This window comes from Nansenia antarctica (assembly GCF_963989245.1).
Source record: "Nansenia antarctica genome assembly, chromosome: 1".
Lineage (NCBI taxonomy): Eukaryota > Metazoa > Chordata > Actinopteri > Argentiniformes > Microstomatidae > Nansenia > Nansenia antarctica.
This window is the reverse complement of record NC_137674.1, coordinates 91,071,663-91,087,854: the sequence shown is the minus strand read 5'-3', so window position 1 is coordinate 91,087,854 and position 16,192 is coordinate 91,071,663. Positions and strand designations below refer to the sequence as shown.

The window sequence follows — 16,192 nt, the reverse complement described above, 5'->3', positions numbered from 1 at the left end:
TAGATGTTTACTATACTATATGCTATATACCAGTGGCGGCTGGCCAATACTGCCACTTGCGATGCTTCAATAACTGCTAACAGAGCTTCATTGTAACATGTTTTACTCCATGAAATTCTTAGTTTTAAAGGGGACCAAACTTCCAAAAGTGGATATAAGCCACGTTGGATATAAGCCAGTTAGTATTTACATCTAACCTAAGAAATATCAGTGCGGAACGGTATCACCGTGGCAGACGCCGTCGGACTTGTTTGACTGATACTACAAAACATACTCAAACAACTTCCGGAGGGATGCACTTTATGGCTGCCATAGCTTCAAAATAAGAAACATTGCAGCTTAGTGTGTTTATATAGCAAGATTGTATAGCTACTGTGGCAGTTCCAGCTTTGATTTAGCTCCTTGTTCCACCCTTTTCCCGTTAGTTTGCGTGTTTGGCAGAACAGCTGGACTGTGTTCGCTTGTTAGCTAGCAGCTAGGTAAACGATGCTACATTGCCAGTAGAGAGAAAGCAGATGAAATGTTATTATGTTTATTATGATATTTGATCATGTTTCATGTCTCCTAGCCAAAAATGACGCGACATGGGAAAAATTGCACGGCAGGAGCCGTTTACACGTACCACGAGAAAAGGAAGGACACGGGTGAGTTTTTTAATGACATGTCTAGTTCTTGGTGCTAATGCGGTCGTGTTCTGTACTCGTTTCCTAGCTGTGAGTAGGCCCTATGAGCCAGGGTGTGGCGTGCATTTATCAGTTTCACTCTTTCAGATGGGCCCCAAACTCAAAAAAACTCAAAGAAGAACAAAAAGAAAATGCTATTACCATTAAGCTACTGTATACCGCAATGGCACTACTGCCCCTAGTGGTCAGATGTATGTATCCCACTCTATAACAGTATCCATTCTGTGAGATTCAGAATGAAGACCAAACAAACAAGAGCAAACTGGTATTGCAGGGGCAATAATGCGATCGGTCGGAATATGAATGAAGGCTGATTAATGATGTTTTTTTGCCTCATCACGTTGGCCATGTCAGAAGTGAATTATTTGGTAGTCTCCCACTCTGAGTCTCCCCTTCACCTTCCCCCCAGCGTCATCTGGTTATGGGACACAAAGTATACGTTTGGGCAAGGATGCAATCAAAGACTTTGACTGCTGCTGCCTCTCTCTCCAGACGTGCAGGGACCCCGTTGTGACGTAAGTCAGCACCAGGGGGGGGTCTCTCTCCTGATTCCGTTGTAGTTCTTACTTGTAGTTCTGGCCACTGAGTACTCTTCACATTTCCCTACTACCTGTTTGTGAAGATATAGGCTAAGCCTATGTGCCTTTTGTGTGTATGGGCTATGGGTTCTAAAAGCTGTGTGTTTGCTTTTTTTTTAAAAATCTTCAGTCCAGATGGGTACATATATGAGAAACAGGCCATTCTGGAGTACATACTCCACCAGAAGACAGATATTGCCAAGAAAATGAAGGTAAGTGTCTGACTGTTTTTACAGGTGCTGCATCTCTGAATATTTGCCCAACTAACAGGGATGGAATGGAGCATGAACACTGTGTGCAAACATTTGTCGTTGTGGTGAAGAGCATTTACCCACCTGTTGACGGCTAATAATAAGCAGTTTAACAAAGTTGCCCTACCTCTTTTCGACCGCTACATTCCTGCATACTAACAGTTTGCCTCGGTAATGCGACACATGCAAATGAACAGTAACTAGTAGCCCTATGCAATGAAGTCTGTCTGTACCTGTCTCTTCTCATCTCTCATCTCCCTCTTGTCTCTGACTTAGGCCTTCGAGAAGCAGAAACAAGCTCAGAAGAGTGACAGCCAGCTGGAGTCCAAGTCAGAGGAGAGAGAGAGGGCAGAGCGCTTCAAGACCAGGGAGAACAGCATTGTCTCCAAGCCTATCAACCCTTTCACTTCTGGTTCGTACTGTGTGTGTGTGTGTGTGTGTTGTGTGTTTTATCGGTGGAGTCAATGGTGGATGGAGAAATGGGGTAGGAAAGGCTCTTTGTTATGGATGAAACGGAGTGAGGAACAACATCAAACACGTGTTTAATGCCGTTCCTCCGTCCGTTACCATGAGCCCGTCCTACCCATTTCCACTGGTTAGTGTGTGAGCACGTGTGATGGTGCATTGTGGTTTATCAAATGACCCAGTAGAGAAATCTCACAGCATTGCAGAATGGCAAAAGCACAAACCTACCCGTCACATATGTCGGAATGCTTTGGTATTCCACTGCAATTCACAGACCTTCTTGATAGATTGGGGTCTGTCACATACACTACTACTACACACTCAAAACCTAGTGGAGCTTATCAAGGACTAAGATAGCAACCCAAACCATGGCTATATTACCCTACCTAAGAAGGGTATACTGTACAGTGCCCTGCGTAAGTAATGGGACAGTGAAGATTTTTTTCTTCTTTTTGGCTCTATACTCCTAATATCCAAAAGTAATGGGACTGAGTTGTGAAATTGAAAAACAAAAATAAATGTGTTAGTATTTGTTTAGTATTTGGTCGACTATCCTTTGCATGCAATAGCTGCCTGTCTGTGACCCCACCAGACATTGGTGACAAGTCAGCTTCTCTGGTGATGCTCTGCCAGGCCTGTATTGCAGCCATCTTCAGTTGCTGTTTGTTCTTAGGTCTTTTTTTGCGTAGCATCTTATCATCCAAACCTTTTGGCGTGCAGAGCCAAGAGTAGAGAAAATGCTTCCCTGTCCCATTATTTACATTGGGGTACTGTCATTACATGAACCTAATTACCCCGTTTCTCCAGGCCAGGCCAAAGATCCCAAAGACAGCAAGAGCACTGCTGGTGGGTCCGCTAGTGGGTCGGCTAGCTCGTCCAAAGCTGACTCCTCCTCCTCCTACTCTGTCACCAGCGACGACCAGGCTCTCCCCAGCTTCTGGATCCCCAGCCTCACACCTGAGGCCAAACCCGCTGTACTGAAGAAACCGGTGAGTCGGAGCGTCATTAAAGTCTGGGTTTAATCCGGACCGAGAGTTGGCCTTTGTGTGCTTTCTATATAGAAATGTTTTTAGGGCATTTTTTCTTTACAGGGGCGGCTGTGGTGCAGGAGGTCACGTCGGCGTCTAATGATCGCAAGGTCGGCGGTTCGAGCCCCGACTGGCCACATGTCGAAGTGTCTTTGGGCAAGACACTGAACCCCAAACTGCTCCCAATGAGCGGGCCGGTGCCCTGCATGGTAGCTTGCCGCCATTGGTGTGTGAATGTGTGTGTGAATGGGTGAATGAGAGGCCATTGTAAAGCGCTTTGGAATAAGGAGCTATATAAGTCAGTCCATTTACCATTTGAAGAGTCAACTCATTTAATTAAAGTTAAGGGATGCACGATATTATCGCCGCCGATATTGGGAAATTAATGTTATTAAATATTTATCGGTTTTATTAAATTTGTATAATATGAAGCCGGAAATATTTCCGGTTCCGGTTGTCACGCTCATGATGCTGCGCCTGCGACGCGAATCTATCGGCATTAGTCAAATACATGCTCACATCCAGTCATCCGCTCACTGCTCTCCATCAAAAATGGCACATCCATCAATAATATTACATAATAACAACTGCTCTGATTAGATTGCTTAGATTGTTTAATACATCAACGGGGGTGAAAGCGAGATGAACTCTGAGCGAGTATCATGCTTCCTCCATTGAACGGAAAGTCCTATCTATTCCATTCAAAGTGTTTTAGCCTTCCCCCTTTCCACTGGTAATAAGGAATTGGCAAGAATAGATCGATATAAATAGATCAACATAATGCAGCACTATCATGCACAGATCAGCCTTAAAACATGTAACGTTAGATATATAACGGAGCGATGTATTTCTACGGAAAGGCTGACTGACGCGGGGCTCATACAATCTCCGCGTTTGTTATAGATACGAGTGCTCCGGTGTCTTGCTGGTAATCAAATATATGTATGTATATATACAGCATATGGATGTTACCTGCCGCTTTCAGTTCTAGTAGTTTAGATCTCGCAACCAGGGAAACAGAGACGTGTTAAAGGGAGCAAGACGCGAATCTACCGGCATATGACTCATGAGTGAACGGCGAAAATGGCTGGACGGCACAGCTTGGGATTCCATTGAAGTTACAGGGAACTATGTGTGAAAGAGGCTTAAATGTTGAAATAACAGTAATACAATGTTCATTGATAAAATGACATAAGGGATGGAAAGGGGAGATGGCAGTTCTAGAAGGGGGATGATGAAGCGCTGGACTGAGGAACAGCATAGGCACAGCACATCGCCATAATAGCGATTTTTTTGGGTTATGCTTGTTATATATTATATCTGTTCTCATATCGGTTATCGGCCACAAGAAGCGGGTAAACATCGGTTATCGGTATCGGTTGGAAAAAATATATACGGTATCGTGCATCCCTAGTTTTTATTTGATGGTATTTGTGTAGGCTACATGTTGGTTTCAGCATTTAGAAATGACTTGAGAATTCTTTATACACGGGACACCAAAAGAAATTGGACAGATTAAGATCATGTCCGAATTAAGGACTCATGTTTAGTATTTGGCCGATAATCTTTTGCATGCAATGAAGACATTGACCCCACCAGATATTCGATATCTAGTCTGGTGATGCTCTGCCAGGCCTCTGCTGCAGCCGTCTTCAGTTGTTGTTTCTTTTGCCTAAAATCTTATCATCAGGAAATTAAATGCATGTTTAATTGGATTTAAAATCTCAAGATTGACTCCGCCAGTCAAGAACTTTCCACTTATTGTCCCTGAAAAACTCCCTAGTTGCTCTGGCAGTGTGTTTGGGGTCATTGTCCTGCTGTGCAGTGAATCTGGAGGCATTTGCTTGTACTGGAGCCGACAGGATGTTTCTGTGTACTTCAGAATGCATTCTGCTGCTGTCAGCAGTTACATCATAAATGAATGTTAGCCAGTTCTAGTGGCAGCAATACAAGGGCCAAAGTCATAACAACCGTGTCTCACAGATGAGTTTGTATGCTGATGAGTTGGTAGACTGGGTACATTCCTTTTTTTCTCCAAACTTTTCTACTTGCAATCACTCTGGTACGTGGTGATATTCATCTTATCTGTCCACAACACATTTATCCAGACCTCTGTATACTGACCTGACCTGACCTTTGGAGTGAAGCCTCTGTAGTTCAGCTGGTGACTTATACTGTGAAGGGTCGTCTCTTGAGACATTCACGCCTACTTCCTGGACAGTGTTCCTGACCTATAGGACAGTTCTTTTAGGGCATTCTTCAGTCACTGTAGAAGTCTTCCTTGGCCTACCAGCCTGTATGCTTTCATTGACACCGCTTTGGTCCTGATGTGGACCGACACCAAAAGCTGACTGCAAATGGGGCGGCTGTGGAGCAGGAGGTAGAGCCACAGTCTAATGATCGCAAGGTTGGCTGATTGGCGGTTGGAGCCCCCCGGCTGGCCACATGTCGAAGTGTCCTTGGGCAAGACACTGAACCCCAAATTGCTCCCAGTGAGCGGGCTGGCACCTTGCATAGGTGGCTTGCCGCCATTGGTGTGTGAATGGGTGAATGAGAGGCCGTTGTAAAGCGCTTTGGATAAAGGCGCTATATAAGTCAGTCCATTTACCAAAGGCAAACGCAAAGCCTAGAACCAATACTAGACATTGACTCTCTTCTGCCTGCACACATGACATGACCGACCAGTGGCGTAGCGCAAAATCCCGGGGCCCCCCCGCAAGGTGGCGGCGGGGGCCCTTTCGCAACGGAGTAAAAAAAAAATAAAAAATTGCGTTTTTTAGAGGCCGATGCGTTATTGACGTTGCGAAATTTCGCAATATGCACTCTACATTCTAAATGCTTGACTTAGCAAAAGGTACAAACAAGTGAGAGCAATAGCCTATAACTAAAACCAAATGGTAGACTACACTACATCAGTAGAATGTATTATAAGTAGAATAGTACAAGCTTTATTTCTTTTAACAAAGTGTGGTGTGCACAGCAATGTGATATCTGTAAACATATCTGTAGACTCTCCGCTAAGGGTTGCCAGATGGGATTGAGAATTTCCAACCTAACCAATCTAAACACTTCTAAATCCACCAAAAACCAGCCCATCTGGCAACCCTGTCTCCGCTGCATCAGAGTCTACTTGTTGCGTAAAATTGGCCAGGGTTAGTCAAATCCTTTGTTGGACATCTCGTATATTGGTATATTGTGGCATTTCTTTACTGTTTGCCATCTGGTCTAGGAATACCCAGGGAGACGCAGACAGCAGAAGTAGATTCGAATAGTAGAATAGAAAAAAGAAACAGCTATATATAGCCTAATCATGCTGAATTACAGTATGTACTTCTGCCTGAGTTTGAGTATGATGCTGCCCAAATAAATGTTATTGTTTAGTGCTGTACGCTTTCGTGGTATTATATTGTGTGAATTATCATCTGTATGTTGTTTTTCTTTCACTCGACTAACCGCCGAGATAATACTTGAGACATGTACTTCCGTAAACATACATTTTTTATTAGATTTTTTTACAATATCGGACCGACAGTCCCACATATAGCGGCTATAATGTCCGAATAGAGAATCTACCACCACCTAAAGAATGCTTATTGTACTTTGTATTGTATTTTCGCTTGCTCATTTTCCTTGTGTCTCGCTGCCTACGTGTGACGTCAAAGTCATGTTGCTATTGGATACGGCTAACTATGTATATCTTTTTTAATATAGGCCTATATATTAAAATTAAGGTTGACACAATGAAGGGCCACTTATTTTCTTTATTTTATATATTTTTAAATTATAAAAAAAAAAAAAAAAAAATTGGGATCCAATGTTAGGGGGCCCCCTAGTGGCTGGGGCCCCCCCGCGGTGCGTCGCTTGCGGGCCCGTCCGCTACGCCACTGTGACCGACCACACTTGACTTGCCAGAGACACACTGTCAAGCCAATGGTCCCATTACTTGTGGTGCCCTAAAATAGGGGGGGGGGGGGGGACTGTGTATAAAAAGTGTTGTCATTTCTAAATGGTGAAAGCAATATGTACACAAATATCAAATGAAAGCGGAGAATCTCTACGTTAACCTCAGTACTTGTTTGGTTTCAAAATGCCAAACTTTTAGACTATAGAGTCAAAAGAAGAAAACATGCTTCACTGTTGCATTACTTATGTAAGGTGCAATCATCTATTCCTAAATAAAAACAGGTGCCACCTTGAACCAGAAAAGGGTTCTTTGCCAGGCCCCTGTTAGAGTTCCCTTCATGGTTCCACGTAGAACCCTTTTTGCTGCTATGTAGATGTATGTATTTGCAATGCTTTGGACTCATTCAATATAGAATTTTCCCCCCTGCTCCCGTGTCCCCCATAACCCTCTCTCCTCATTCCCTGGTGTTTGTCTTCCTCCAGCATGTTTAGTCCAAATGTTCATGTCATGGTGTTCCCTGTCTGTTTGCTCTGTCTCTCTCCTCCTTAGCTGTTATCAGAATCAGAATCGCTTTTTATTACCTCAATGTACGGGTACACAAGAGTAACATTCTTAGGTTCAGGTTCATTCGACATTGGCATTGCAGCAGAATACAAGATCAATAGTAATCCCACTGAGGTCAGGATGTGGTCTCTCTCTTCAGACACTTCATTCAGGTTCACATTAGCTCATCCACTAGCAGGAGCAGCGGAACGTTGACAATCCAATAATCCGACACAGTCCCCCCCCCTGTTTAGAAAGCAACTCTCCTTCACTTTGCCCCCACCCCCCTCCCCCTCTCTCTCTATGTATCTCTCTCTCTCTTTCTGTCTATGTATCTCTCTCTCTCCCCCCCTCTAATTCTCCTCTGTCGCTCCCCCAGAGTAAGACAGTGGTCTCTCTCTCTCTATATATATATATATACAGTGGGGAGAACAAGTATTTGATACACTGCTGATTTTGCACGTTTTCCCACTTAGAAAGAATGTAGAGGTCTGTAATTTTTATCATAGGTACACTTCAACTGTGAGAGACAGAATCTAAAAAAAAGAATCCAGAAAATCAAATTGTATGATTTTAAAGTAATTAATTAGCATTTTATTGTATGAAATAAGTATTTGATACATCAGAAAAACAGAACTTAATATTTGGTAAAGAAACCTTTGTTTGCAATTACAGAGATCAGACGTTTCCTGTAGTTCTTGACCAGGTTTGCACACACTGCAGCAGGGATTTGGGCCCACTCCTCCATACAGATCTTCTCCAGATCCTTCAGGTTTCGGGGCTGTCGCTGGGCAACACGGACTTTCAGCTCCCTCCAAAGATTTTCTATTGGGTTCAGGTCTGGAGACTGGCTAGGCCACTCCAGGACCTTGAGATGCTTCTTACGGAGCCACTCCTTAGTTGCCCTGGCTGTGTGTTTCGGGTCGTTGTCATGCTGGAAGACCCAGCCACGACCCATCTTCAATGCTCTTACTGAGGGAAGGAGGTTATTGGCCAAGATCTCGCGATACTTGGCCCCATCCATCCTCCCCTCAATACGGTGCGTTCGTCCTGTCCCCTTTGCAGAAAAGCATCCCCAAAGAATTATGTTTCCACCTCCATGCTTCACGGTTGGGATGGTGTTCTTGGGGTTGTACTAATCCTTCTTCTTCCTCCAAACACGGCGAGTGGAGTTTATGCCAAAAGCTCTATTTTGGTCTCATCAGACCACATGACCTTCTCCCATTCCTCCTCTGGATCATCCAGATGATCATTGGCAAACCTCAGACGGGCCTGGACATGCGCTGGCTTGAGCAGGGGGACCTTGCGTGCGCTACAGGATTTTAATCCCTGACGGCGTAGTGTGTTACTGATAGTTTTCTTTGAGACTGTGGTCCCAGCTCTCTTCAGGTCATTGACCAGGTCCTGCCGTGTAGTTCTGGGCTGATCCCTCACCTTTCTTATGATCATTGATGCCCCACGAGGTGAGATCTTGCATGGAGCCCCAGACCGAGGGAGATTGACCGTCATCTTAAATTTCTTCCATTTTCTAATAATTGCGCCAACAGTTGTTGCCTTCTCACCAAGCTGCTTCCCTATTGTCCTGTAGCCCATCCCAGCCTTGTGCAGGTCTACAATTTTGTCCCTGATGTCCTTAGAAAGCTCTTTGGTCTTGCCCATTGTGGAGAGGTTGGGGTCTGATTGATTGAGTGTGTGGAGAGGTGTCTTTTATAAAGGTAACGAGTTCAAACTGGTGCAGTTACGGTAATACAGGTAATGAGTGGAGAATAGGAGGGCTTCTTAAAGAAAAACTAACAGGTCTGTGAGAGCCGGAATTATTACTGGTTGGTAGGTGATCAAATACTTATTTCATACAATAAAATGCAAATTAATTATTTAAAAGTCATACAATGTGATTTTCTGGATTTTTGTTTTAGATTCCGTCTCTCACAGTTGAAGTGTACCTATGATAAAAAATTACAGACCTCTACATTCTTTCTAAGTGGGAAAACCTGCAAAATCAGCAGTGTATCAAATACTTGTTCTCCCCACTGTATATATATATATATATATATATATATACTGTATATATCTCTCTATGTATCTCTCTTTCTGTATCTCTCTCTCTCTGTCGCGGTATTTCTCTTCTCTGTATCTCTCTCTCTCTGTATCTTTCTCTCTGTATTTCTATCTCTCTCTGTCTCTCTCTCTCTCGCTCTATGTATCTCTCTCTATGTATCTCTCTCTCTGTATCTCTCTCTCTATGTATCTCTCTCTGTATCTCTCTATCTCTCTCTCTATGTATCTCTCTCTCTCTCTCTCTCTCTCTCCCCTCTAATTCTCCTCTGTCACCCCCCCCCCAGAGTAAGACGGTGGTGTGTCCCATGTCGGGCCGGCCTCTGAAGATGAACGAGCTGATCACGGTGCGCTTCACCCCGCTGGACCCCAGCCTGAGCCGGACGGCCCTCCTCACACGCCAGGTCGGTGCTAGCAGCCTCAACGTTTCATGTCAAAAAATAAATACAATTTTTAAAAAAAGATATCACACCCAGGTGGTGAAGTAAGCGGTGCAGGTTTTCGCAGAATTCCCAAAACTGCGACAACAGCTTTAAAGGTACACAAGCCTAGAGGCTATAGAGGGCCGGCTAGCAAAACGGGGAGGTCGCTGGTTCGATCCCCGCCCTCAGGAGGGAGCTGCGTGTGCCCTTGAGCAAGGCACTTAACCCCCTCAGGGCTTGACGCTTACCTTTTCCCCAGGTAGCACTGTGCTACCATGTTGAAAAATTTAGTAGCACACCAAGAATTTCAGTAGCACAATGAAAATTGCGCAATTTTCGTCAACAACGACAACAAATTATCATAATCATAACATATCAAAATGATCATAACCGGCTCTTGGCCGTAATAAAAATGGAGACTCACACAATGTAAAGGGGAAGTAAGAATCTTAATTTCAGTTGGCCCACGGTTCGGTATGAACCTCGGTTTTTGGGTCACGGTTCACGGTTCGTTTTTTTTGTTTGTTTCAAATGCTACTATTTATTTACAAACTGTTACTTTATTTTGCTTATACTTATGGAACTTTAACATTTAGACACATTCCAGAATATGACTGGTAAATTGTATAATATAAATATATATAAACAAAACACTTTCAAATGTAAAAAAATTACAGAAACACTTTCAAATGTGACGTGTTGTGGATTGGAACTACGGATCATAAACTTTCAAATGATGTGTCATACATTGAAATCCGAAAAAAGATGAAGTTAGAGTCATTTGAATGTTAGACATCAGGCACATATAGGGTTAACCTCTTTGTAATGAAACCGGAAGCAACCGCTGCTAGCAGCTAGCGGCTAACAAAACACAGCGCTACGAACTATGAGAGCTGTATCCCATATACCCATTATGCGCATTTTAAGCATATAGGACTCGCGTGAAGCATTTCTGCGACACGCGTTTCTGTTCACTGTTTTCATTCCCTCATCGCTTATACACATAGGTTTGACTGCGCATGACAGTAGTTCAGCAGTTAGTCGCACTGGTGCGATTGAATGTATTTCCAAGTCGCACAGAAATATATTCACTCGCAAATGCGACCAAAACAGTCGCACTGTCGAGCCCTGCCCCTAATTGCTCCAGGGGCGCTGACTATGGCTGACCCTGTGCCCAGAGCATTATTATTATTATGACTGTCTGTGTGTCCTCTGGTGACATGCCCTCTTCTCTCTCCAGGACAGGTATGTGTGCGCTGTGACCAAGGACACCCTGGGAAACAGTGTCCCCTGCTCTGTCCTCAAACCCTCGTGAGTACAGAGACCCTCTACATGTCCCATAGAGACCCTCTACACAGGGCTTAAAGTTCTCCGGCACGGTGCCGGATTTCCGGCGCGGGGGAATTTTGAACAAAAAAATTATTTAAAAAATCACATGCTATTTGTTTACATCGTAATTTAAAGAGTCATCTTCAGCAAAGAGACAGTTCCGCCTACCAATGGTATCACATTGCTCAAGCCAACCAACGACTTCTAGCCAATCGGAGGCAGAGTAGTGGGGCGGGTCTTAAGAAGTTTGAATGAGTGTAATGTTAGCTTTTAGAGACGTTCGCTTTTAGCAGCCCGCTAACTTTAGTTAGAGTCTATTAAAATGGAAGCCAAGTTTCTTAAACCTGGCGAAGACACAGCTATACTAGAACGAGGAGTAAGGAATAAATGGCGCTGGGCATGGATAGAGGAGAGTAGTGACGGGAAGCCTTATGGGACGTGGTGCCTCAAACTGAGGGTGCCGGGTGCTTGTTTCTGTACGCCGTGCTCAAAGAAACTCGTCAACGGCAGTAGTGGGAAGAAGGTTATTGCTCGACATGCCTCAGATCCCGGTCACCAAGCTTCGGTTCGAGCGCTTGCTCATACAACAACCTTGCCGGGAGCGACGGCTACAGGTAGCCTACCACTTCATCTTCAATGACCGACCGTGTTTGCGAGCAAAAGATCCGAGTGTGCGCGTTTATTGCTGAACATGATCTGTCTTTCACAATGGCTCAGCCACTGGTCGATTTGTGAAAGAAGCTATCAGAAGACAAAAATGCACTGACAAAGCTGTCCATTTCCAATCAGCACGCCAGCTATTTAAACACACATGGCCTTGCCCCGGAATTTAAAAAACTGCTGTGTGAAAAGCTTAAAAAAGCAAAGTTTTCAATGAATATCGACGAAGCTACTAATCTTAACATGGACAAAATCCTCAATGTCCTTGTTCGTTTTTTTGATGATGATCTGGCCAAAGTAACAACACAACACCTAGCCAGCAGGAAAGTAAACATCGCCAACTCGTCAGCCCTCATGCAGGAGCTCAAAGATATCCTGGAGTCCAATGGTCTTGACTGGTCACTAGTCATCAGTATTCTACTTGATGTAGATCTATTGATCTATTGTTATAGTGATAGTGGCTTAATAAGTGATGCAATCAGTTTGGCCTTAAGTGATTTAATCAGGTTTTTTTTTAATCTAAATATATTATTTTATTGTGTATTGAGTATAAAACAGTATTAATGCATTTTAACATTGAGACAAGAAGCTGTCTTCTGTACCTGCTCTCCCAATATCTCAAACTGTGACCCCCCTCCCCAAGAAAAAGTTTCAGGCACAGGATTTTTTCCCACTTTAAGCCCTGCTCTACATGTCCCATAGAGACCCTCTACATGTCCCATGTGTCTGAGTACAGAGACCCTCTACATATCCCATAGAGACTCTCTACATATCCCATAGAGACCCTCTACATATCCCATAGAGACCCTCTACATATCCCATAGAGACCCTCTACATGTCCCATGTGTCTGCACCTTCATTCGCTCTAGGCCATCACACTGCTGCCATCTGTAGCGCGAGCTCTATGGTCATGTTAACGTCTCTCCCCCCCCTTTCTCTCTCTCTCCATCTCTCTCTCTCTACCTCTCTCCCTCTCCCTTTCTCTCTCCCTCCCCTCTCTCTCACCCCCCCTCTCCATCTCCCCCCCTCCCTCTCCCTCTCTCTCTCTCTGTCTCCATCTCTCTCTGCTCTGTCTGTCTCTCTCGCCCCCCCCCCCCCCCTCTCTCTCTCTCTCTCTCTCTCAGCGGGGCCGTGGTGACTCAGGAGTGTGTGGAGAGGCTAATCAGGAAGGACATGACTGACCCCGTGACCGGAGACAAACTCACCGACAGGGACATCATACCACTGCAGCGAGTGAGCAACTTTGTGTCTGTGTCAAACGTGTCTGTCTGTCTGTGTCATACGTGTTTGTCTGTGTCATACGTGTTTGTCTGTGTCATACGTGTTTGTCTGTGTCATACGTGTCTGTCTGTGTCATACGTGTTTGTCTGTGTCATACGTGTCTGTCTGTGTCATACGTGTCTGTCTGTGTCATACGTGTCTGTCTGTGTCATACGTGTCTGTCTGTGTCATACGTGTCTGTCTGTCATACGTGTCTGTCTGTGTCATACGTGTCTGTCTGTGTCATACGTGTCTGTCTGTCATACGTGTCTGTCTGTCATACGTGTTTGTCTGTCTGTCATACGTGTCTGTCTGTGTCATACATGTCTGCCTGTGTCATACGTGTTTGTCTGTGTCATACGTGTTTGTCTGTGTCATACATGTTTGTCTGTGTCATACGTGTCTGTCTGTGTCATACGTGTCTGTCTGTCATACATGTCTGTCTGTCTGTCATACGTGTCTGTCTGTGTCATACGTGTCTGTCTGTGTCATACGTGTCTGTCTGTGTCATTCGTGTCTGTCTGTGTCATATGTGTCTGTCTGTCATACGTGTTTGTCTGTGTCATATGTGTTTGTCTGTGTTATACGTGTCTGTCTGTGTCATACGTGTTTGTCTGTGTCATACGTGTTTGTCTGTGTCATACGTGTCTGTCTGTGTCATACGTGTTTGTCTGTGTCATACGTGTTTGTCTGTGTCATACGTGTTTGTCTGTGTCATACGTGTTTGTCTGTGTCATATGTGTCTGTCTGTCATACGTGTTTGTCTGTGTCATACGTGTCTGTCTGTGTCATACGTGTTTGTCTGTGTCATACGTGCTTGTCTGTGTCATACGTGTCTGTCTGTGTCATACGTGTCTGTCTGTCTGTCATACGTGTCTGTCTGTGTCATACGTGTTTGTCTGTCTGTGTCATACGTGTTTGTCTGTCTGTGTCATACGTGTTTGTCTGTCTGTGTCATATGTGTTTGTCTGTGTCATAGGTGTTTGTCTGTGTCATACGTGTTTGTCTGTGTCATACGTGTTTGTCTGTGTCATACGTGTTTGTCTGTGTCATACGTGTCTGTCTGTGTCATACGTGTTTGTCTGTGTCATACGTGTCTGTCTGTGTCATACGTGTTTGTCTGTGTCATATGTGTTTGTCTGTGTCATACGTGTTTGTTTGTCAGATGATGTGCAGATGAGTATATTATTCTCTCCTCTTCAGTCTGTTGGCCCACTTTTCTGCCACCCTGTTAATACTGACCACCCCCCCTCTCTTTTTCACCATTCTCTCTTTTGTCCTCTCTTAGGGAGGAACAGGGTTTGCAGGCTCCGGAGTGGCACTCAAAGCTAAAGAGGCCCGACCTGTAATGATGGTGTGAGACGGAACAGGAACAGGGGACATTCTGGGATGAACGCGGAAAGGATTGAGGATTGGAGTGACAGTGGACGGAGAGTGCTATTTTCTATGCTTTGTTTTGTGTAACACGCTTACAAAAATGTCATGTTTGTCTTTCACACACATACATACACACACACACACACACACACACACGCACACAGTCGTGCAGAGTGAAACAAACCTTCACACCAACTCTGTGGCTAATAACATCTGTCCTTTATTTTATACAAATAAAAGTTACATTGACTCAGAAACCAAGAATCTGTTTTATTGCTTGGATGATTGAACCATGCTGTCCATGCGGCAGGACACTTATGCCAAATAGACCACTCCCCCCTATGCTCCAGATGTTCCTGGACACACATTAAGTTTAGATTTAGACCAAAAACTGTTTTCCACTGGGATTCTGGTTATGATATTTTCACTTAAAACATAGTTTCTCGTCATTAATTAACCATAATCAACGCTTAATTGAAGAATTAGCGACACACATCCTGTAGCATCTCTTTAACCTATCCAATTCCTTCACATTTACACCAAGCGTGCATCACAGTCTAAAGTGTCTGACTCCCAATGTTTCCTTTCCTTCATCTAAATGAATACAAATAATTTAGCCTGTTCAAGTGGCTTTTGCTATATATATCTATATCTATATACAGTGGCTTCAGAAAGGATTCACACCCTTTCACCTTTTCCAGATTCTGTTGTGTTATAGACTTTGTTTGCCATCAACCCACATATAATACCCCATAATGACAAAGCGGAAAAAAACACGTTTTTAGAACATTTAGCTAATTTCTTCATCTTTAAGTACAGCAATACCTCATTTACATACAGTGGCAAGTAAGTGAATCCTTTGGAATGACCTGCATTTATGTATGAATGTGTCTTCAAATATGGTCTGATCTTCATCTAAGTTACAATAACGAACAAACAATCTGTTTTAATTAAAACACACAACTTATTGTATTGTTCTTGTCCATTTTGAATACATCATTCAAACATTAACAGTGTAGGTTGGAAAGCATCAGCTGATGTGAGCCAGGCCTCGTAAAAAAAAAAAGATCTCCAAAAACCTACGATCAAGCATTGTTGATTTGCATAAAGATGGAAAGGGTTACAAAGTAATCTCAAAGAGTTTCAGTCCAGTTAAACAAATTGTCTATAATTGGAGACTATTTAGTACTGTGGCTACACACCCTGGTCTAGTGGATAGTGAGTTGGACTTGGGATCGGAAGGTTGTGAGTTCAAATCCCGCCTGAAGCCACACCACTACTAGTGTGCCCTTGGGTAAGGCACTTAGCCCTCAGTTACTCCAGGGGGAATGTCCCTGTAATTCGTAATTGTAAGTCGCTTTGGATAAAAGCGTCTGCTAAATGGCAAAATTATTAAATTATTAAGTGGGCGCTCAGCCAAGATGACTCCAAACATAGAGGGCGCTAGGGCGCCGCCCCCACCTTCCAACGCGGCCCCACTTCCTAGTTGCTACTTGTAAAAGATTTTTTAAAATAAACATTGTTTATTCATAAAATGCGGCTGATATTCTGTCGGCGCCTATCAGCATTCATTAAAAAATCCTCCAATACAATAAACATTTTATCTGTGTGTGTGTAAAATTCACTGTGAAAATACA

General features: G+C 43.8%; 1 protein-coding gene across 2 annotated transcripts; it reads left to right on the top strand.

Annotated features, from left to right (window-relative positions):
- The first annotated feature begins 282 nt into the window (after nucleotides 1–282).
- On the top strand, nucleotides 283–14,793 carry LOC308173251 (nitric oxide synthase-interacting protein-like). Of its 2 annotated transcripts, none has more exons than XM_080548252.1 (10): nucleotides 283–479; nucleotides 569–644; nucleotides 1,093–1,198; nucleotides 1,392–1,473; nucleotides 1,789–1,924; nucleotides 2,785–2,966; nucleotides 9,795–9,911; nucleotides 11,170–11,240; nucleotides 13,043–13,151; nucleotides 14,467–14,793. In XM_080548252.1, exons 2-10 carry the CDS (start codon nucleotides 575–577, stop codon nucleotides 14,536–14,538), a joined length of 945 nt encoding a protein of 314 aa, XP_080404378.1. In that variant the 5' UTR covers nucleotides 283–479; nucleotides 569–574; the 3' UTR covers nucleotides 14,539–14,793. The 2 variants fall into 2 exon arrangements, with proteins under 2 accessions (XP_080404378.1, XP_080404379.1); XM_080548253.1 differs by having other exon boundaries at nucleotides 394–424.
- Nucleotides 14,794–16,192: the final 1,399 nt, after the last annotated feature.

Coding starts and splice junctions, on each gene's coding strand:
- LOC308173251 (XM_080548252.1), top strand. CDS start 575: ATGACGCGACATGGGAAAAATTGCACGGCAGGAGCCGTTTACACGTAC. Junction 2,967..9,794: donor CCGCTGTACTGAAGAAACCG/GTGAGTCGGAGC, acceptor CCCCCCCCCCAG/AGTAAGACGGTGGTGTGTCC. Junction 9,912..11,169: donor CGGCCCTCCTCACACGCCAG/GTCGGTGCTAGC, acceptor TTCTCTCTCCAG/GACAGGTATGTGTGCGCTGT.